Here is a 23,166-nt window from a genome sequence, read left to right on the forward strand (position 1 = left end):
TTGTCTGATCCGTGAGAAGACAAAAGAACTTTCTCGAAGAATTTATTATCCGGTTTTCATTTTATTAAATAAAATATTTGCAACTAAACCGATTTTTCAGATGTTCAGAATTATTTATAATTAATCGAGTAAATTAATAAAATAAATTCTCACGGCAATTAACACCGCAAGGTCCTTGAGCAGTCCTCGGGTGTAAACCCCCTTAAGGAATCTCAACGGCAACTAACGAATAAAAATTTTTATTAAATGAGGATGAGATTATTTAATGCAATTTGTCTATTTTGGAAATTTCTTATATATTTATATTTATATTCATTTATTTATTGTTGTTGTAATATGAGAGTGTGTGAGTACACAGTTAGACGTTTAGACATATTAATTCAGTATCAGACTAGTTTTTATGTAAGAATTTATAAGGAAGGTTTTTTGAAAATTTCTAGAAAATTATAAAAAATTTTTAGAAAGAGCTGTTGAAAGATTTTTGAAATATCTTACAAAATATCTTTTGAAAAGTTTTTTAAAAATATTTGTTGAAGGAAAACTTTTTGGTATAATTTCGAAAAGTTGTTTATGAATAAAATCGCAGAGTAAATCGGTAGCGTTCGAACTTGCTACAGTTGTTCATCCACACAGCTGTAGTGGCTCAGTGACTAAGATGGTGGACATGAGACTGTTGGAGTTGTCAACAAAATTATTTATTTCTGTTGTTTCCTAATTTTGTGCTTATTTCAATTAATTAAAGATTGACCAATTATCGTGATCGACACAGTATGAGATATGGCAAGAGATGTACTATTAAGTTGACGATACTAAGATATGTATTATGGTATGTTTGTTATTGTAACTTGGTTTATATTTACATGCCATTGAACTGTGTGTATTGATTCTATGTTATGTTTGTATCTGTAGATAGCCTGAAAAAGTGCAAATAAAGTGCACAAAACGTTACTAAATAATGAAGCTTCTTAGTGTTTGTATTTTGATCCTACATCCTCTCATCTTTAATTATATGATTACTAGGATCTCAACGTATTAAGATGGATCATTGAATACTTTGTGGTTAAATACTTCTGGATCATTTGTTTTTCTATCTAACAAGTATTCTTCATCCTAGTAACTTTCTTCTTCAAAGACCTCGTTAAGTTGTATTTTTTCGTCTTACACATTAATCTCTTCAGCAGTTACAATTTCATCCACAGCCACTATTTATTGAGGCACACTATCTGATGAAACATTGATGTATTAGATTTAGTTCCTGGTATTTAAGGAAAAACCAGTAATATATATCATACACAATTATCAGTTGTGTGGATTTGTTAGTAAACAACATATCATTGGTATTTAGAATTTAAAATTTTCCGGCTTTTTGCATCTTTCTCATTAGGTTAACATCATGTAATCGCAAACAGTATGTGGAACCTAGGCCGAATCTAAATTAGCAACTTGCATACCAAATTATTCTTCATAATTTTTTTGTAAATTGTTGTAAAACAGTTTGCATTATTTTTCCAATTAATATTTCCCAAATACGTAACAAAAGAAATCATTACATAGATGAGAGTTACTTTTTGTAACAGTAGATTCTCCAAAAGCCAAGTTATTCATTAAATGATAGCTGCAGTTGCTTAATGACAACGCCTGTGAGCCTGCTTTCCAACTCTGACCAGACGCCGATACTGGGTTTCTGAATCTGCATCATAGAGTACTTATTATCACTGTACCAGCCAGAAAGATACATATGTCGTTAACTCAGAGGCTCTGCTAGATGGTTTTTTTTTCCCACCGTTACCAACGAAAAAAAAATCAAAATAGTAACCTGCTATATAGGTCGATTCAAAGAGAAAAGAGTTTGATCTAAGCAAAAAGCAGTATCGATTCGAGGGAGGTCGTTTTTGAATCATGTTAAGATTACAATACAACTGTGATTGAGAACAATACTAATTTTTGATATTATCTACTACTTTATAAACAATGACTATTTTTTACAAGTTTTTACTATTTGTAGCTTTTTTCCGAAATTTATTCAAAGTTGGTAACAAAGATGGTAACAATGCAAATATGGTAACAATGCAAAGACCGACTTCAGATTTTGATTCAGCGCATCATGAAACATTAGAAAAATATTTGATCTAGTATAAGAAATTTTTTTTCATTTGCACAATTGAAATTTTTCATAATTTCTTAGCCATTTCTAGCAATTTCTTTGCAATTTACTTTAATTTAGTATGCTTCAAAAGTTGAATAATTTCTAAGTTCGGATTTAGCGCATCGAAAATTCATGAGAATTATTCTTGATTTCGGCCAAAAATTTATTTTCGCTGGCGTATCTGCATTTTTAAATTCCCGCTAAGAAAATTGAAAATTTTCGAAAATCGGGAAGTTATTGGTTTTACCACGTTTCTCAAAATCGAGTTTTCATCAGATCTCGACGTTTTGAGGTCCTAGGAAGCTTTCCTGACTATTCCCGCGAGGGTGTCACTATGTCTGTATGTATGTATGTGGGTGTGTGAATGCGTGCGTGCGTGCGTGCGTGTGCGTGCGTGCGTGTGTGTGTGTGTGTGTGTGTGTGTGTGTGTGTGTGTGTGTGTGTGTGTGTGTGTGTGTGTGTGTGTGTGTGTAAGTATGTAAACCTCTTATAACTTTTGAACAGTTGAACCGATTTCATCGCAGTTGGTACCTTTCGAAATAACTTGGCCACACTTAGATTTCCTGTCAATTGGAACCGATTCGGACCGATAGATTTTGAATTAATTTTTGAATCCAGCGCATTTGAATATATGAAAAACATACTTGTTCGAGGTCGAAAAAGAATTATTTTTATATGCCTCTTTTTGCGAGGCAAACTAATCAAATATTCGGATTAAACGAATCGAAATTCATAAACATAGTTAGATCTAGTCGAATGTACGAACCAATTTTTTTTTTGTGTGCTTGTGAAATTATTTGATCATTCATGATATGATTAAAAAAATTCATTAGTTGCAACTGGGTCATTCCATGACAAATCGAACCATAGTTGAAATCGACCCCTTTCGATTTGGATAAATTTTGGTTAGAAGTTTTCTCTTATCATATAACGAAGTTTTGCCAAAGGAAAAAAAAATAAAAAATTATTTTTCAAAAGATATGAATTTCCAAAATTTCGCGATTTTTTTAGTTTTTCAATTTTGTTTTTGTAATATCTCGAACGCTTTTATAGATCCAGGAATGAGCTTTCGTTTGTTTAAAAGGGGACACTTGGGGCTATTGAAAAAAAAAATATTTTTAAAGAAAATTTTGAAAAATGCCAAATTTCTCAAATTTTGAACTTTTGAAAATCGTAAAAAATGAAGAGCGCCATTAAAATTTTGGCTCAATTTTTTTTTGTATAATACTTTGTACTGATCTTGAAAGATCCTGAAATTTTTGAAGGGGTTTTTTTTTAAGAATATAAATTCTGAATTTAAAAAAAAATTTTTGTTTTTTTTTGAAACTTCTAAACAAAATAAAGTTATACATATACATAATATTGTCATTTTGAGCCTTTAAAAATTAAAAACACGATGTGAAAATATTAAATAATAACTTAATTTTAACTTTTTTTTTTATTTTTTGGACTTAATCTTAAAGTCAGGCTTATTGCATGATATAATTTATTATTTGTCCTTTTTTCACTTTATTCGGAGTTGTTGACGCCACTTATCGTCTTACTAACGTGGGAATAATTTTTAATTTAAGATTATGAACCATTAATGTGCAAAAATTTGTGAGTAAATAAGTATTCGAAAGAACGAAAAAAATTGATGTTCTCATCAAATTATTTTTTATTTCTATTAAAAATCAATATCTATTTAAGTTGTTAGAGGTTAAAAACTGTAATTGAAGTAAAATAAAGGACAAAATATATCATGCGTTACAAAAATAAATTATTATACCATGCATTAAGCCTGACTTTAAGATTATGTCCAAAAAATGAATAAAAGTTAAAAATTCATTTATTATTTTGTATTATTATTTAATATTCTTACGTTGTGCATTTAAACAAATGAAAGCCCATTCCTGTATCTATAATAGCGTTCGAGATATTACAAACACAAAATTAAAAAACTGGAAAAATCGCGAAATTTTGAATTTGCATATCTTATGAAAAAAATTTTTTTATATTTTTACTTTGGCAGAACTTCGTTATATGATAAAAGAAAACTTCTGACCAAAATTTATCCAAATCGAAAGGGGTCGATTTCAACTATTGGTCGATTTGACATTGAATGACCCAACTTTTATTTTTTTTATGCGGTTGTCAAAAATAATTTTCATAAATTTCTTTTGTAAACATTATCATAAAGCAAATATAATGAAAAAAACTAACAATGTCATGTTTTTTGTATGTTGATATAGCAAGACAATGAAGAAGAACATATACCGACAACATCTTTCAATTTTTACGATAATGAAGAAGTAATTGAGCAATTAATGAACAAAAAATACGGAATTTTCCAAATAATTGATCAAGCCTCTCGTCAGTCTGAAGATGTCCAATTTATTGTAAAAAAAATCGAATGTTACAAAGGGAATTCACATGTAAAGATCTTAAATTCTCATGAATTCTCAGTAGCCCATTATACAGGAAAAGTCAACTATGATATAGCAGATATTGTTGAGAGAAATAGAGACTTCGTTTCTCCTGAGATGATAAATACAATGAGACTTTCAACGCTTCATTTGATAAAACAAATGTTTTTCGGCAAGTTATCTCGAACTGGTAATCTTATATCAGAATCAAATCTAGTTGACCAGCCAAAAGAAAATGAAATCCACAAAAATTTGATGCCGTTAAAATTGAACGTAAGTCGAACATTTCGTAATGTAACAACTACTTTCTAACACCATGATTTTTATTTGATTTTCAGAAAAATCGTGTCATTCCTAAAGATCAGTATTCACAAACGAAAAAAATGCGTTCATGTACTTCAACATTTCGGAATGTTTGCTTGGAAATCCTAAACAACTTATCAGTTAACCAAAAAAATATTGGCATACATTTTATACGCTGTATTCGAGCTGATTTGAAAAAAGAACCTTGGGGTTTCAATCAGTATATAGTGAAACAACAAGTTAAAGCACTTGGAGTTATAGAAACGGCGTGCACTAGACAAGAAGGCTATGCTTATCGGATTCCATTCCGAGAATTTCTTAGAAGGTACGTAATATCGTCGAGTTCGAGTTATATCATTTCCTTTTGTTTTTCCGGCTGAGGTTATTTACTCCGTTGTTTATTTACCCACTATATTTTACAGAAAGTATTAAAATTAAACAAAATAATCCGTTTTAGAAGATTTCATAGAAATCTAAATATTGCATTGGTCCTCATGTCGGAACTTTAGACACATTTTTTAACTTTGAACACACCTGTGTGATAGTGTGTGTGTTTTTTTTATTGTGTGTGTGTATGTGCGTGTATGCTTATAATAATTTTTTCGTGTGTGCTAGTGTGTGTATGTTGATGGATGTATTATTTTATTGTGTATGTGTGTGTATTAGAGTGTCCATTATTTCTCAAGTTGATTTTTTTTTCGCAGCCACCCCCTGGATTTTTAGTTCTTGACCTAAAAAAAAATATCCCACATAAATAAGCTCTTAATTAAAAAATTAAACCTTGCCCCAATCTAGTTACATTTCCCATTTTAATAACATGGGAATTTGGAACTTTTTGGTATTAATTTTTTTCCTTCGAAAAAAATGTCACTACAACTATGATCAATGCACATTCTTTTATGGGAAATTGAATACTTTACAAAAAAGTTCTTCTACAATTTTATGACAAAATCAATCCTTCCAAGGTTATTTGTGGTTTAAGTTGTGTTTATAGTTTTTATCATAACTTTTCAGTCTTGCTGTAAAGTTTCATGTGTTATAGTTATTTATTTTATCGAGAAATGTTCCAAAACTTTTATTAAAAAAATTAACAGTTGCAGTAACGTTAACAATACGATGTATCGAATTTATTTTTAATAATATTGCCGCTATTTGTATTTTTCCTGTCTCTATTCACATTTATTTGTTAAGCAATTTTTAGTCGCATTATGATAAATATTTTTGTTTTCATGAATAATTTGCACTAAATATTATGTTTATTCTATCTTATTAGTTAAAATATTGATGTATTCTTCAGTAAAGCGCTCTTGGCTACATCGTTAATCTTTGTCTAATCTTTCCAAACAATCGTTGTTGGTAGCTCATGTCTCAAAGTTCATCTCTAGGAAATTTTTATTTATGTTGAATTGAACAAAAAAATTTAATCGAATTTAAATTAATAAAAATTAATTTGTTTAATGAAAAATTCAATATCTCTTTTTTTTTAAAATTGATAATTTCATTATCTAAATTAACTATATAGCGTTTAGGGGGAATTTAAATTGAAATTTTCATCACATTTTAATGCTTCAAGGTAATTGGATCCTGCAAGGTATATTGCAAGAAAATTAAGAAATTTTTTTTATCGAAAGATAAATATATTAATAATTCACCACCAAAATTTCAGATCAATTCACCACACCGTTTTTGAGTATTTAATTTTCGAAATTGCATTATTTACACGCGGAGGAATAGAATGATGATGAAGTAAGCATAAAATTATTCGTATCACTCGAGTAGTACGAAAGATTTCATACTAACTTCACCATCTATACCTCTGCGTGTAAATGATGCAATTTCAAAAATGCATTACTCAAAAACGGTGTTATGGATTGATTCGAAATATTAGTGGTAAATTATCAATATTCATTTATTTATTTATTTATTAAATAATGCCAAGGCTGTTGCCAAATGGCAAGGTATACAAAATAATTTTTGCAATAGTGGATACAATAATATAAGAATTAGAATATAATGAAAATAACAATAAAAATGCTTATGATTAATTGTAGTGTGATTTAAATTTAATTTTTTTTTATATGATTTAACTAGGGTAGAAGGGTTTATATGATATCTGTAGTTATACAGTCAAAAATAGTGACAATGTTATTTATAATAACACCGATGGTAACAATAAGTAACTTAGTTTAAGTCTCTTGCTCCATTAAATAATTAAACAGTTTGGTTTTAAAGACCTCAATACTGGAAGCACCAATAATATCAGGGGGCAATGTTTGCCAGAGGCGAATAACAGTGATAACAAATGAATTTTTATAATAATTTGATGTAAAATACGGAATTTCAAAGTTAACATCATTTGATTTGTGAGCTTATCTTTGTGATCGTCGAGAATCAATATTAATAAATTGTTCACTCAAGTAAGTCGGCTTATCTATTTGTAATAATTTAAAGAAATATGTTGCTATAAAATAAGTCCATCTTGATTTTATAGAAAGCCATTTTAATAATCGACGATAGGGAGTTACATGGTTATCACGTTTAAGACCGAAAATAAATCGAATTGAACTGTTTATTGCCCTCTGTAATTATAAATCGTTTTCTGTCGTGGAGTCAATAAGTACAGCACAACAATAGTCAATTAATGGAAGTATAGTAGCTGAGATTAATAATTTTCTCATTTCCTGGGTAAAAATATTTTTTCGTACTTTAAGACTATGAAGCGCTGAGTTTATTTTCTTTATTGTGTAAGACACATGTAGCTCCCAAGAAAGATTATTACTGATGTGTAAGCCCAAGCATTTGGTCGAATTTACATATGACAATTCGATGCTATCAATAACAATAGGAGGTATTGAGTTTACATCTAACTTTCTTAATCTACAATTTGATCCAATAATCATTGCATATATCATCTGCAAACAACCCGTATTTGAAATTTATAATTTTTTTTGCTACTAGATTTAATACTAAAAGAAAAAGAATAGGTCCTAGAACGGAGCTTTGAGGTACTCCAGAAGTCGTTGCTAAGAAGCCCACCGGGGAGCCATTCTCATCTATGATTGATTGTGATCGATTCGAGAGATAAGAGAAAAACGAACTTACAAATTCAATAGAAAATCCCAATTCGACCATGGCTATCAAAATCACCTTTGAATCTATATAATCAAACGCTTTACTTAGGTCAAACAATACTAGTACTGTCAATTTTCCTGCATCTAAAGCATGTCTCAAGTCATCAGTAAGTTTTAAAAGAGCTGTTTGAGTATTATGATATTTTATGAAACCAGATTGGTATTTGTCTAATAATTATAGTTGTCTAATAAAAAATATTTGATTAATATGGTCTCTTAGCCAACCTAGATTTAAGCCGTCCGAACTTTTACCTTTAGATTTTTGCAATGTTACTCAAGGCTTTGGTGACATCAACAATATCAACCATGCTTCAATTGAAAGAACAGTGTACTTTACTGCTTTATAGTGCAAATAATGAGTCTAGAAATTCTACATTGCAAGGTTCATGTTGTCTGACAATTGTAGCATAATGATCATTAAGAACATTAGGATCAAAGTAGTTTAAGGGAGAAGATCGATTTCCTTTTATTAACCCTAAATGCTTGAGCCCACTCCAAACAGTACGACCAGTAGGTAAATTTACAAGAGCATTCTTTAAATAAGTTCCTCTCATATGATTTAATTCTAATTTTAATTCTTCTCTTCTAATCCTAAACTGTTTTAACATAATTTGATCACCAGTTCTCTTCACAAGTTTATACAATTTATCACGTTCTCGGCATTTATTTTTTAAGTCTTTTGTAATCCAGCAATTTGAATTGCTTTTAATTTTACATTTTACTACTGTTGCATGATCATCTAATGCATCTAAAGCACCTTTAAAAAGAACTCCAATAATTCATTCGGATCAATATTATTTAATACATCGGAACCAAAACATAGATCATTTACAAGAGACATTGATAAAGCAGTATGATCGCAATATTTAAAGTTTCTATAGACAATGAATTTTTCTATCGGTTTTGGAAGATCAATTTGATATTCACAAAATAAATAATCATGACCAGCAATAAAAGGTGAATCAGATTTAAAATAATTTCCAAGTTTACTTTGGTCATCTAGTAAGATTACATCCAACCAAGAGTCGCTTCGTTCAGTGTGATGAGTTGCATTGAAAGGCACACAAAATAAAGAAGATTCAAGTATAAAAGTCTTCAAATGGTTTGAGGACCAATTTTTGTCTAACAAATTACAATTTAAATCACCCGTTATGATTGAATTTTTAAAATTAGGTACAAGTTTAGAGTACGTATTGAAAAAATTAAACAAAGTATGCCCATTTGGCCTACGGTAAATACAATCCGAAAAAAAACAGTTTCACTGTAAAAAATTGCGCCAAGTCCACGTTCATAAAACTCATCTCAATAACATTTGCACTTTAAAAAAAAAATAAGACTCATTTCAACAACTTTTATTCTCTATAAAGAGATGTGAAATACAAAAAAATACCAAGAAACCGTTATAATGTTTAGAAAATTAAAAAAAAATTTTTAAATTAAAAAAATAATGTTTAAAAAATAAAAAAAAAATTGTGTTGAAAATTTAAAAATTAAAAAAAAAATTTTTCATCGTACTTGGCGTGCGTCATTGAGTACCCCAAATTTTTTCAGGATTAATAAACATTCTTTTAATGTATAGATTCTTTTTATGTATAGATAGAAACTTATCAGTTCTTTTTAGAAACTTATCAGTTCTCTTAATGTATAGAAACTTATCAGTAGGTCAACACATAAAATGCATAAATAAATATAATTAATGAATTATTACTTCATAATAAAAGTTTCACAAAACTGAATGTCCATGGATTAAGCCAGTCAAAGCTAAAAATAAGTTTTTATTTCGTTTGAAATTCAATTGTAAAGTTATTTCTTTAAAATTTTCCCGCGGATAGATAGAACTTATGTTCATACAAAGAGAATAACCTTTGTGGACAGTAATATTACCGAGCAGTCAGCATGCAGCGCGACGAGTGATTCGGATGCCTTCAAGGTTGGTTTTCAAGAGAAACAAAGTATTGCTCAGGGGTGGAACCTCAAACTGACAGCAAAAATCAATAACATACAATTATTTCCCTGGCGGTTTCGGCGACACGGTGAAAGCACGGTCGAATGACGGTTATTTCACGGTCGTTTCACTGTATAAAGTTCGTTCTTACCGAGCGATCTGTCAGTCAACATCGGATACCGTTGTGAACGATATCTACTATAAATTTATTGAATATTTACGGTGCATACGCAAGTGAATCTACGACGTTATGATCGACACTGTACGCTCAATATACTTCCAAATACGGTGATTTTACGCTACTATCACGGACAATAAAATAAAAAAAAATATTGCAGAAAGTCTAGACCGAGACTCGAACCCGATTCATCTGGTCGCGCGCCCAAGACTCTACCAGCTAGGCTATCTAAGACACTGCACGAAACATTTGATTCAGTCACATCATAAGGTGTCAAAACCAAGTCATTTTTTTTTTTCGTTGCACAGATAAAAATAGCTTAAATAAAGTTATATTTTTTCCATGACTTCAAAATAATAATCGTAATAAATGATTCAAATTTTTGATGATTACGATATTCTTAATTTCGAAATTATGGTGAAATTATTAACTGTATAAAAAAAGATCTGGAAAAGAAATTGCTAAAAATTGAATTGTTAAAAAAAAATATCTCATAACAATTTTTCTTGATAACAAACAATTTTTCCGTAATTTTGAAATTAAAGTTTTCGTCTCTAAAAAAAAAAAAAAAAAAAAAAAAAAAAATATTGATTATTATATTTTTCATAATCGAAAGGTATTATAGTTTTTAATTTAAGACTATAAAAAAAATTCAACACTTGTAAGCCATAAACTCTTCTGAAAAGTATTGAAATGATGGTTCTCTGTTGATTGCCTGTAATCTGATTAATTTTTTATAATTTTACTTTGAAATAAACAAAATTACAATAATTTAATGTTTTTTTTTAATTTTTCATCCCGATTAGTTACTGAAAATTTCTCATTTACCTATCTTTTTATACACTTTGAGTATTTTTAATGAAATAAAAAAAAAATATAATCAGCACTTTTTCATTGTTGACTAGTAAAAAATTCCTGACTTACCGACATTATACGCTCGTTTCACTCACAGACTACTGTGCATCTACCACCGAGTTACGGTTTTTTGACAATTTATATGTTTTCGAATGACTGTCAAATGACAGACGATCGATCGATGATCTACGATTTTTACTCAGGTAAAAAATCGGAGAGGTCAAGTAAAAATTTGGTTTTTCGAATAGTGAAGTATGATAACTATACAGAATAAATATCATAAAGTAACAGTGAAAAACTTTCACAATGATACTCGTCGTTCACTGTCAAATGACGGCCGTTCGATAGTCAAGTGACGGTCATTCGACGATCATTTGTCGACACTGTGAATTTATGGTACATTCACCGTCGTTTCACGATCATTTTACCGTGACCACGAATCCGCCAGGGTTATATTCAGGCAAAATCATTTATTCTTGGGTTGTAATTCTTCCGAAAAAATTTTGGGTACTCAATGACGCACGCCAAGTACGATGAAAAAATTTTTTTTTTAATTTTTAAATTTTCAACACATTTTTTTTTTAATTTTTTAAACATTATTTTTTTAATTTTTAAATTTTAAACAAAATTTGTTTTTAATTTTCTAAACATTATAACGGTTTCTTGGTATTTTTTTGTATTTCACATCTTTTTGTAGAGAATAAAAGTTGTTGAAATGAGTCTTATTTTTTTTGTAAAGTGCAAATGTTATTGAGATGAGTTTTATGAACGTGGACTTGGCGCAATTTTTTACAGTGAAACTGTTTTTGTTCGGATTTCATATCTTTTTGTTAAGTACCATTTTTTACTCGCCTCATAGTGCAAAAGGTATTCAATAGTGCCCTACTCTCACCTTACCAGAATCAAGCAATTTACTGGAATACAAATGTCTTTATTTTATTCACATTGCACTTATGGAATATAGTGTTCTACTTCTTATGATCCAACGTCATTTTATCTGCGACATTATATCTGCATACAATTAAATCCGTGTCATAGAATCGTTTTTTCAACTATATCTGTGCCATTATATTGCGTGCCTTAAGTGCGATCGCGCAAAGGCATAGCTCTACTGGGGCCTAAAATTCAAATTTCCTATCTCGTCAAGAGAAATTGTATTTTTAACCCATAATCCTCGTACAAATGTTTAAAAAAAATACGCTGGTGGCAAGAATAGTGATTACTGAACTAATCAAACACATTGCATAGTAAATCAATTATAAATTTTAGTTAATAAACCCGTTTTTTTTTTTAACTTATAGTGGAAATAACTGTCAAAATATGGTGGTGTGTTCAAGATAACTAAAAATATATACAGCAATATTAAGACTCATTTTTTTTCAGCCCTGTCATTAAACGTTGATGAAGAATCCTTTTCCATATCAAAGCTTGATATTGCTTCGTTCAGTTGTAATTAAAACATTTTGATTGGCATTCGTACCAAATTTTCTCATTTTGGTCGGCTATATGTTTATTTTTTAGTAAACAGAGTTCTCACTGTGACTCTACGACCGAGACAACGTATGTATGCGTATTGACTTGTAAGTAGTTGATATAACGGAATACCTAAGGGCGTTTTATTTGCATCATAAATAAAGGCATATTTTGGTTAATTTTCAGAAATTCAGATATTGTAATTACAATTTTATGGATAGTATTTAATGTTTTATTTTTTTCTCAAAAGTAGTATAAATATTTTGTTACAGATGTCACGATCGAATAGGTCGAGACAGCGGAGTTTTTGTTAAAATGATAATTATTAAAGGTTTACTTAGATAAAGAGTTCATATTTCTGATTACCGGATGATTCTACACTTTCAAGTCTGTTTTTATCTCAAATTCCTAAGCTATGAAATAATTAATTGATCGCGTCTTTTCCGGTTGAATAATTGTTCTTTATCTATCCCGATGATATCGAGCGGCTTATATCATAGGGGAACCCTAGTTGCGACCCCGTGGCTAAGGTCAAGGGTAGTTAATGAACTGAAGGAAAAACAGGAGGCAGGTGGGTTTGGTGAATTATAGGTACTCGTGAATACCTCGTTTCTTACTGTAAGTTGGAAATCAGGTCTTATGAATGAGAAGAAAGAAAATGATTGGTTTCACACTTCAAATATATTCAATTTGTACTTACAAATTATTTAAATAGATGATACAAATTTAAGGACAATTGATGAATGCTGTTGAATATAATCTTCAATAACTCTGGATAATGCACAAATATGATGATAATTATTAATACACTTAACAAACTAAACTTTGCACAACGTTTCATAGGAGCTCCTTAATTTGAGTCTTTATAAATATATTGGTTTGGGTATTGAAACCCTAAATTATAATTTTAATTGTAAAAGCACCAGCTCTCAGAGCACCTAAGCCTCTTTAACGAGAGTAAGCAACTTTCAAAGAAAAGATTAGGTTGGCCAGCAAGTAGTTGTACTCGTCTTTATTTCTATGTTAGATTCTTGGTAGAATTTGGTTAACTTGAAATTTAGAACTGACGAGTGCGAGAGCCTTCGGCAGTCTGAGCACTGGTGAACATCTTCAAGGGGTTTTTATACGATTCCCGCGACATTGTGGTTCCATAAGGGTATCGATTGTTACAGGTTACTACGTGTTAAGATACAGAAGTCAGAAGTGATATATGACCACTTATATTACGTGACTAAAGAATCTGTTGGTTTCACTTGATAAACGATGGAGCCTGCTCTTATTGACACTACTATTAACTGTTATCGTTCCGATTATCAAAGTGGAGATTGAATTATATTTTGCGGTTAAATCGTAATACAATAAATAAAAGGAAAGCAGCCCCCGTCATTTATCTCACATAAAAGAAGAGTGTAGTGGCATAAACTTCGTTCGTCACACAGAGAAGCATAGTCAGAAGTCAAGTTAATTAATTAAAATGTAAATGTATTAACAATGATACATCATTTAAAATTCATCTATTCTATTAAAAAAATTAATTATTGTTATAATCAGTCTTTTAATTTTGTTCAGTAATAAAAATAATAAAATAATTTGCGGCGCTGTTTTCTCTCTAGCCTGGTCCTCTCCTTCCTTTTCCTGTCTTTTGGATTCTTGTTTCAGTTTATTATCCTGATCTTGTAGTTGTTTTCTAGGTTTTACCACAAGGTTTTCTCTGTTTCATTTCTTTGTTACCATTATAAGCCGACGCATGAGTTTGATCTTGTGACTGTTTTGTCAAAATAACAGGCTGCAATTGCGGCAAGGTATTTTTACCTTCTTCCGCTATTCGAGTATTGTAGACTTTGAGGGTTTCCACTAGATCCCGCTGTAATTTTTCAACGTCTTGTTTTTGCACGACTGCAAGAGTGCTTTTCGATCGAAACATTCTTTTCATCTCATATTAGCAACTATTATTGTTATTATACCCTTGTTAGTTCACGGAATTAAGATATTTCGCATACTATTGTCAAGATAATTTAATGTAGATTAATTCCATACTTTTCAAAAATTTATTAAGTGCAATAAAAATGGAAAAAAATATCAAAAAAGTTTAAAAACTTTTCCGTCATGTATGAAACCCTGAAAACACGCTGTAACTTGCGAAAAAATCCATTGATTGAGTCAAATTTTTTTTAAAAAAAGTTTTTGAAAGAATTGTAGGTCACCGAATGCGAATGGCTAGGTAACTTGAAGTCGTTTGTTTGCAATGCTGTTTGATATTTTTACAAAATTCACTTTATTTTGTTATTATAGCACGACACATGATACGAAGCATCAGAGACTGCTTTACGATCCAAAAACTTTTCATAATTAAATGATCGTATTGTGTCGTGCACTTTTGGATTTGCTAATTTTTTTTTTGTTTGAAGGATTTACATTAATAATTTTAAACTCATTTCGATGTGATTATATAAGCCTCAAATTTCACTTTACTTTTCTTTGTAAGAAAAATACGTAAGCACTTTTAGAATTCGCAGGCCATCTTACTGATTGTACAGTCTCATCATTTATTTGGATCCAAGATAAATTATGTTTAATCATCGCAACATGATGATTTTTAGAATTACCATTGTTTGAAGAGATAAATATAGCACTTACAACAGAATAGTTTGTATTACATAATGATATTTTTGGTTTGGGTACCGATTTTATAAATCCTTTTTTTCTATTTGTCAATTTATTTTTTCCTTTGACGGACAGATGTAATTTCACAACTCATATCTGTTGCAAGGAATTTAATGATATTTTTTTAGCGTATTTTTGACGTCCTTACAATTTTCACAAAATTTTAAATTAGTAAACCAATGTCCAAATGATGAATCAATTAATTCTTGTAGTTTAAATGTTTTTTTCTCATCATGTATTGAAATTTGTAATTCATTTTCTAATACACTGTAGGAATTGGAATAACTGCACGTTTGGCATCGATCATTAATTTCTAATTTAAATTGCACTAAATTTCTAATATCACAATTATCATTACAAATTTTAAGAAATACTGATACAGGATCGATATTTGTAATAGAACAAGGCTGCTCTATTAATGATTCCTTAATGTCACTGGACTTTAAAACTAATTTGAGATTATTATATTTGCTAAATAAATTACTAAGTTTTTTGTTGACAGATTGATTCTTTAGGCCATGATTGATTAATAATGTTCTAATTACTGTATTATTAAACATACATTGTGTAACGGGGTGGTTAGCCCTGTCCAATTGGTCACCCCTTTCCTCTTTGAAAAGGGCGCCACTGGGATTTTATACTCGGTGTCCCAGAAACCGGGGAGCATGAGAAGGAAAGATCGGGTCGTGAGAAGTTGAGAAAGGCTGAAAAATTAATGCTGAGAAACAATTATTAACAATTTAATTATTTATTCATTATGAACAATTTAATTCTAATAAAATTCCTTAACAATATTGCCCTTAAAATTAACCTATCAATCACTTAATTGTGAGAACCTCTCACCTACGCAGGCACTTGCCAAAACTTACAACTAAATATCATTAAATTCTTTTAAACATAGATCATTACGCATCTATCTTCTTAATTTCTTAACTCAACATAGACCATTACGCATCTATCTTCTTAATTTCCTAATTCACTTTTAGACCATTACGCATCTATCTTCAATTTTCTAATTCAATCATAGACCATTACGCATCTAGATTCTTAATTTCTTAAACCCTCGTCCAACTGACGGAATAACAAACGACATAATTTACCCAATAAAACTGAATCTCAAAACTTCGCATTTTCCAAAATTTCCAAAATTACGCCTAACAATTACTTAACACAAATTCCGACCTTCGATTTTAATTCATTAAATTCATTAATACATCTTCTTAAATAAATTCATTTCCAACTTACTTAACCAAATTTTCTACTAAAGTTATCAATCAATTTATTCTACTAATTCCACTGATTTATTTCATTTCTTGATCTCCACTAAATAATCTTTAACAAAGTTCACTACATAATTTTCTTAACAAGTTCGGTAATCATTTTCTAAATTCACTAAATTCTCAATAAATACATTCGCTAAATTAACTAAATTAATTAAATTTAGCCCAACGGCCTAAATCTAATTTAACACAATTTCTTAAATCCAACTCTGAAATTCTAAAACGTCTCAACAAAATTGACAACCGTAGAGCATTATAGAATGACCTTTACTAACTTAATTTCAATTCTTAATTCTCCTTAAATAAATTCTAGGCGATATTTCTTAATTAAATTCTGTCTCGAAAATTCTTAACTAAAATTAATTTATTATAGCCAACCGGCCTATAATAAATTACTAATAAATTCTTTACCAATAAATTAACAATTTATCCATTAAATATAAAAGTCCAGCGACAAAACTAACTACTTGACCTTGACAATAGAAACTAAAGTACGAATTCGCTAATAAAAAAATGACCACTCGAGAAATTAAATTTAATTATTTTGGCCTCTTAATTAAATTATTAATTAATTTGGCTTAAAATAACCCAAAATACCTGACAACTGAAACCGGTACTCCAGCGATGAATTCTTTTCCCAGTAGAAAGAAATGACGGGATCTCAGCTCCACTGTGCCTGCTGACTTCCAAAGCTCCAGAAAACTCGTGTCACCAAATTACACCCAGCTCCCAATCTTATCCTCGATCAATTTATCCTTGAAATTCCAGCAAATAAATATTTCGAATAAGACGAAGATCGTCAGCCAAATGGCCTAACGACAAGTAATTTTTAACAAAAATACCAGACAATAAAATTTAATCGCTACGTTCCATTCGTGAAGCCTTAAGAAATCAACTACTTACTTGTCTCAGAAAAATATCTCACGCTGGAAAGCAGTTACCCACGTACTCGCAAAATTTCACCGGAAGAAAAAGAGAGTGTCGACATAACACCCGGCGTTTTTATAACCTCTCCTCGTGCTCTCTAACTTTCCTATCTTCGCTCCCGCGCTTCATTTTCCGGGGACAGCGGTGGGGACTCAGCGATACATACGACCCGGTGACGAGTCGTACAACTACTTCATCCCGCTCCGAAGGTAAAGAGTAGCTCCTACTCACCGCGACAAGATAATCAAGAAATTAAGTCCCGCGGGAATTCAAATTTCCTGTCACAATTGAATAATTGAATTAAAACTATCGGAAACGTTATCACAGTTTTCGATTCCTCGAAATTCTAATAAACTAAGGGAAGCTTTTTTTGCATTTTTGGGTTTAATTTGAATAGAATGTTCTTCAACTGCCCAGATCATGTCCCATACTTTTTGCCACCGTGTATCAGGAATTGGTATGGTAGGTAAATCAGACCTATATATTTTTCTTAAACGGTTATATTCTTTAATTGCTGAAGAGCTTGCTTTAACGGAATGAGGATCAAAATTGATTAAATGTAATCCACGTAACTCTGTTACACGAGATAGGGCTACATAAATTTGACCAACAATAAAAATGGTGTTCCCTGCTTCAATAATAGCATTTTTTAGACTTAAACCTTGACTCTTATGAATAGTCACTGCATAACTTAAGCATAATAGGAATTGTTCTCTTACAACAAAGGCTCTTTCAAATAATTGAAATTTTACTTTAATCTTCTCAATAGCGTATTTGGTATCATCACCGACGTCTATATTGATAGCTTGTATTTCACTTCCATCAATCGACTTGGAGACTGATTTAACTGTTCCAATAGCACCATTGACTAGACCAAGAGTAACATCAATATTTCGACGTAACATAACTTTCGCACCAATTTTTATTGTTATGGTTTTAGCAAGTCCAGCTGATTGACTGGCATTGTCTTCGATTTTATTTAAAGTGTCAGATACTTTTTTTACTAATGATTTATTGCAATCTAAGTGGTCACGAGCCGTAAGTATAATTTCTTCAGAAGAAATTTTACTCGTCATAACTGAATTTATTAAATCACATTGCTTACAAGTAGGTACTAAACAGACTGTGTCCGACGGCAATTTATCAATGTAATTACATATTTCATGTAATTTCTCATTATACGAAAGAGAAGGATCAATAGTAATTTTTCTCTGCTCCAATAATTTGATGTCGTCATTAGTCATAGAAGCAACTCGTACTCGAGAAAGCAGCTGACCATAAATATTATCGGTTTTTTGTCTCATATTAATTCTTAGTTATTCATAATAGAATAAGTCGGTCCATAAATTAACACTACATAATGACCCAATGTACTTCTCAGCATCTTGAGATGATAATGTGACATAACTTGGATTTTCATGTACAGGAGGGAGTTGGAGTAAATCTCCGAAAACAACAACATGTTTACCTCCAAACCAATCATCGACATCAAAAATTTCTACTAGTCTTAAATGGATATATATCAGAGTAATATTTGAGACCATTGATATCTCATCAATGATAAATAGCATTGTGTTTTGCAACTGATCTCGTAATGCTTTTAGCACATTGTCAGATAATTGCGTATAAGATGGTGTGAAACCGTGTTCAACAGGCAATTGAAATACTCGATGTATAGTGAGCCCGTTGATATTAAAGGCAGCAATACCAGTAGGGGCAGTTACAACAGTTTCTTGATTCAATTCTTCTCGAATCCAACGTTTAATTACATTAATTAGAAAACTTTTCCCTGTACCACCTTCTCTGCTAACATATAATCTTAATTTTGTATCATCAGATAATACGTTATTTTTAATTTTTTCAAAAACTTTCATTTGATCAGCGTTCATGTTATTGATCATATCAGCAAGAGTAGAATTATTATTATCATGCTTTTGTGCAGCATCATTGAGTTCTTTAGCTATGATATGTATTTCAGCAGCATCACAGTTTGATGACTTTTTCTGTAAATCGTTACTACTATCATCTTCATTATTACATTTATTGTCAATTAATTTTTTTATGAATTCTAAACCTTTTTCAAATTCTTCATTGTATTCATGATATTCATTAGCTTGTTGAAGCATATACTGCTGATAATTAAATGACTCTATGTAAGTTTCAAATCCATTTTTAAGCTCATTTGTATGACGCCATGGTTGAAATAATAATAATAATGAGTAAAAATAATCCTCCGGTCGATTTGCAATATTATATCTGAAATGATTAATTCAATAACCTCGTAACCGTTGCTTCAAAAATAATCCTGGACGTATTTCATAATACTCATTAAGATTATTTTTTGGTTCCGTCTTAGTTGTATCGTACCATTTAGCAAAATTATACAAGCATAAATGTTCTAAATCCTTAGGGCGATTAGGATAATAGTCATCAATTAATGAAGGACAAAATATATCAGTTGATTTGGGATCATTATGTTTTAATTCCTCAATTTCTTCTTTCATTTTTAACTTTCTACTTCTTATCATTCGGACATCTAACCATTTAATAACAGTTTCTGAATCTATGCCGTGTAGAGAAATGCCCAACAAAGTATCAGCAGCTTCTAGAGCTCCGACTTCTCTGTGAGTCAAACTACGAAACGCAATCTTCCATAAAAGCTGAGGTAAGGTTTTGGTTGAGTTAATTTCGTTAATTGTTTCAGATGTTTTAGTTATTTCTTTTTTGGTAGCATATTTTGTAACATATTGCGTCAGTATCGTAGATTTTTCTCCGATAAATTGGATATCCATATTTCCTTCCCAGACAGATAAAACAGATGGATTGTAATCATTAATATTAACTTCGTTCTCATTACGAGGAAGATCATATAGTCGGCTTTTACTTTTTAAGTTTCTACGCCCGGCTATTGAAATAGCAGTATCACGAAGTACAAAGTTTTCTGAAACGAGTCATGGAAATCCGAATCGACAAGCTTTACTCACTTTACCTGAATTTGGTTTTTTTGTTCGTAAACAGTAACTATTGTGATTGTGTTGTTGATGTGTAGTTACGCGTCTGTGAAGTGTTGGTGATATTTTTCTATCTGGTAACTTACAAGTTACGTATTTCATGATAAATTCAACAACTTCTTCATTTGTGTTTATACCCATTATTGGGGCACCTTCTACCCAAAGTATTAAATGAAAATGTTGAATTCCTCTACCTTGATATTTTCGGCGCCAAAAGTAATGGCTAAGTGGACCGAGAGGCTGGCTATCTGATTTGATAAATTCAAGAACTGCTTGAAATTTATTGTCAAAAAACCTTGAAACCGATACCAGGTCAGCTGCAATCACTTCACTTGCAGATAGTTTATCAAAATGTGGAGCATTAATTTCTTTTATATACTAATTAAATCATCCCAAAGCCATTCAGCAGGACTGACAGTAAAAAACCATGTTGCGGGTCCGTAATGACGTGTCATACATGCCAAATTATTTCTAGGTTTACTCCAAAATTGTTCTGAATTTCGAAGTCGAGCAAAAAGAGTTGTTAAATTTGCTTCTAACTGACCATCTTTGAGATGTTTCAAATAACTTTCCGCTGTGTATCTTTCACGAGCATTGGTAATATTCAGTGTATGATAAATACCTGCCCCAAGCTGACGAATGTTAGCATCATTTAATAAAAAGAATAAATATTGTTGGTTCAGGCAAAAACGTGGATCTGCGGATTTTAACCGTGCTTTAATATACTCGAAAGCAGTAAGAGATACATTTCTTTCTTCACATTGACCGTTTTTACCATACGGATATAAATCTGGAAAACATTGTAAGTCTAATGTTTTCATTCGGTTGTCTAATGCTCTTTCATTAATTTTTAACATTTGATACATATTTGTTGAAGTATCATTCTTTCTTTTATCGTCAAGAGGATGTATAGTGTATTGTGCATATTGAGAACCCTCTGGATTTAATACTTGAGTAATCATAGCTTGATGTTGAGGTGTTTCACTTTTACTTTCTTGAATATCAATTTTATCAGTACTATCTTTGTCTTTTGTTGACAATGATATTTTACTGTGGGTATGATCACTACAATTCATACTTCTGTCTCTGACAGATGATTTTTTACTATAGCTATGGTCTGTACTAATACTATGATTCTCTCCACTCAATCCTTTATTTTCTCTATCTTCTGAGTTGTTACTTAACTTTTCAAAGTTTTGATGATCAATAATCTTTTCTTTACTAACTATATTATTTTTTTCTTGTTCTATACTGATAGGAGTATTATCATTATCATTTTCTTTTTCACCGATTATTGTATTTTCACAATTTTCATCTTCAGTCATTTCAATTTGAAATGAAATATTTTTTTAATGCAACCATTTATGTAAATTTTGAGGGCATTTTGGTAATCCAATTTCAGAATAAAGATTATTATTACTCATTAACCATGTCAATACTCTAAATACATTTTCTAAACTGACCATTTTCTCCCATATAACATTTGATTTTGTAGGTATACTGCGCATTATAATGTACAAATGATGTTTATTCAATGGATCAGTTGTAGAACAAATATTTTTGAGTGTTTCTTCTATTGGTAAGGGAAGATGAAATGTTTGACTTTTGAGTTTTTGTATTCGCATAGTATGAGGTAGATTTTTTTTAGCAACAGTTCCTAATCTTTGAACTACTTGAGGTGCTTTTGCTCGCTGTATAAGAACTTTTTCATACTCATTTAATGCGAAAATTTCATTTGGAATTGTTCCGACATACATATTATTCAGTAAACAGGTTGGAGGAATAGATCCAGACCGAATTTTTCGTAAACAATAATTACAAATAAAATCGCTGTTCATAGTTGGATCTTGTTTATTAATAAAGTTGATTAAATTATTCCATATTTCATTTGAAATAGGCTGACGCAATTTACTCAATTCAGTAGAATTTTTTTTTAAAACTAGCTTTTAACAGGATATGCATTTGAAGCGAGGTAAATCCAAAGATCGCTTTGTGAAAGCTGTAACCGCTGACTTAAATTCAGTCTGCATTTTATCTTCATTTAAGCACAACCCGCCATAATCTTAATCCAATATGTTTCCAACTTCCTTCATTTGATTTGTTATATTTATTAAATATTCAAAATTTGCAGCTTCTAATGCAGCATCTAAAGCATTCAGATCATTAAAATTTTTTTCAATCCTATACAGAAATCGTTTAATGTATTTAACTTCAGGAAAATGCGGTGATAGTAATTCAATACATACAAAATCTGATTCGCAAGAGTGACAAGATTCATAACAATATTAGTAGTGACCTAATTTATCAAATGAATGATTTGGGAACAAGGTATTTAGGAATATCATATAGTTTCTTAAATTTTTGGTTTTTAAATATTCAAGAAATTTTTTATATCGTTCATACATTTCAATTTCCACTGTTGAACGACAATAATTATTGCAAATCCATTTTTTTTTCGCATTTTTATCTTTTATTAAAGGTAATATGTTTGTAGATTGTCCCAATGAATTTACAGAAATGGTTTGATTTTTTAACATTTCAAATGAGTATGATGTATCATAATAATAAGGTTCTGTAGAAGAGCAATGAAGAAATCGCCCATAAATAATTTGATAACTATCTAGAGTAAGTGCTGAATCGACGGGTAGGTGTGAAAGATGTGATTCGGCTTTGTTCTTTAATATATTTAAAGTATTTGTTAAAGTTTTTACGTAAATTTTTCTCTGACACATACACCACTTGATAATTCTTTGCGCTTCTAAATATTTCTCAACAAAATTTTTTTCATCCATAACTGAAGCTAATTTTTTAGTATAATGTTCGGAAGATTTTATTTTAATCTGATTCT

The 23,166-nt window shown here is 30.5% G+C and overlaps 1 protein-coding gene across 2 annotated transcripts in view; it reads left to right on the top strand.

Annotated features, from left to right (window-relative positions):
• Positions 1-4,361: 4,361 nt before the first annotated feature.
• LOC123268101 (neither inactivation nor afterpotential protein C-like) overlaps positions 4,362-23,166 on the top strand; it is a 599,151-nt gene continuing 580,346 nt past the window's right edge. For both annotated transcript variants that reach the window (XM_044732982.1, XM_044732983.1), the window contains exons 1-2: positions 4,362-4,824; positions 4,890-5,179. In XM_044732982.1, coding sequence (XP_044588917.1) covers positions 4,453-4,824; positions 4,890-5,179 — 662 coding nt within the window. In that variant the 5' untranslated portion in view covers positions 4,362-4,452. The remainder of the gene's footprint in view (positions 4,825-4,889; positions 5,180-23,166) is intronic.

This window comes from Cotesia glomerata, linkage group LG6 (assembly GCF_020080835.1).
Source record: "Cotesia glomerata isolate CgM1 linkage group LG6, MPM_Cglom_v2.3, whole genome shotgun sequence".
NCBI classification, from domain to species: domain Eukaryota; kingdom Metazoa; phylum Arthropoda; class Insecta; order Hymenoptera; family Braconidae; genus Cotesia; species Cotesia glomerata.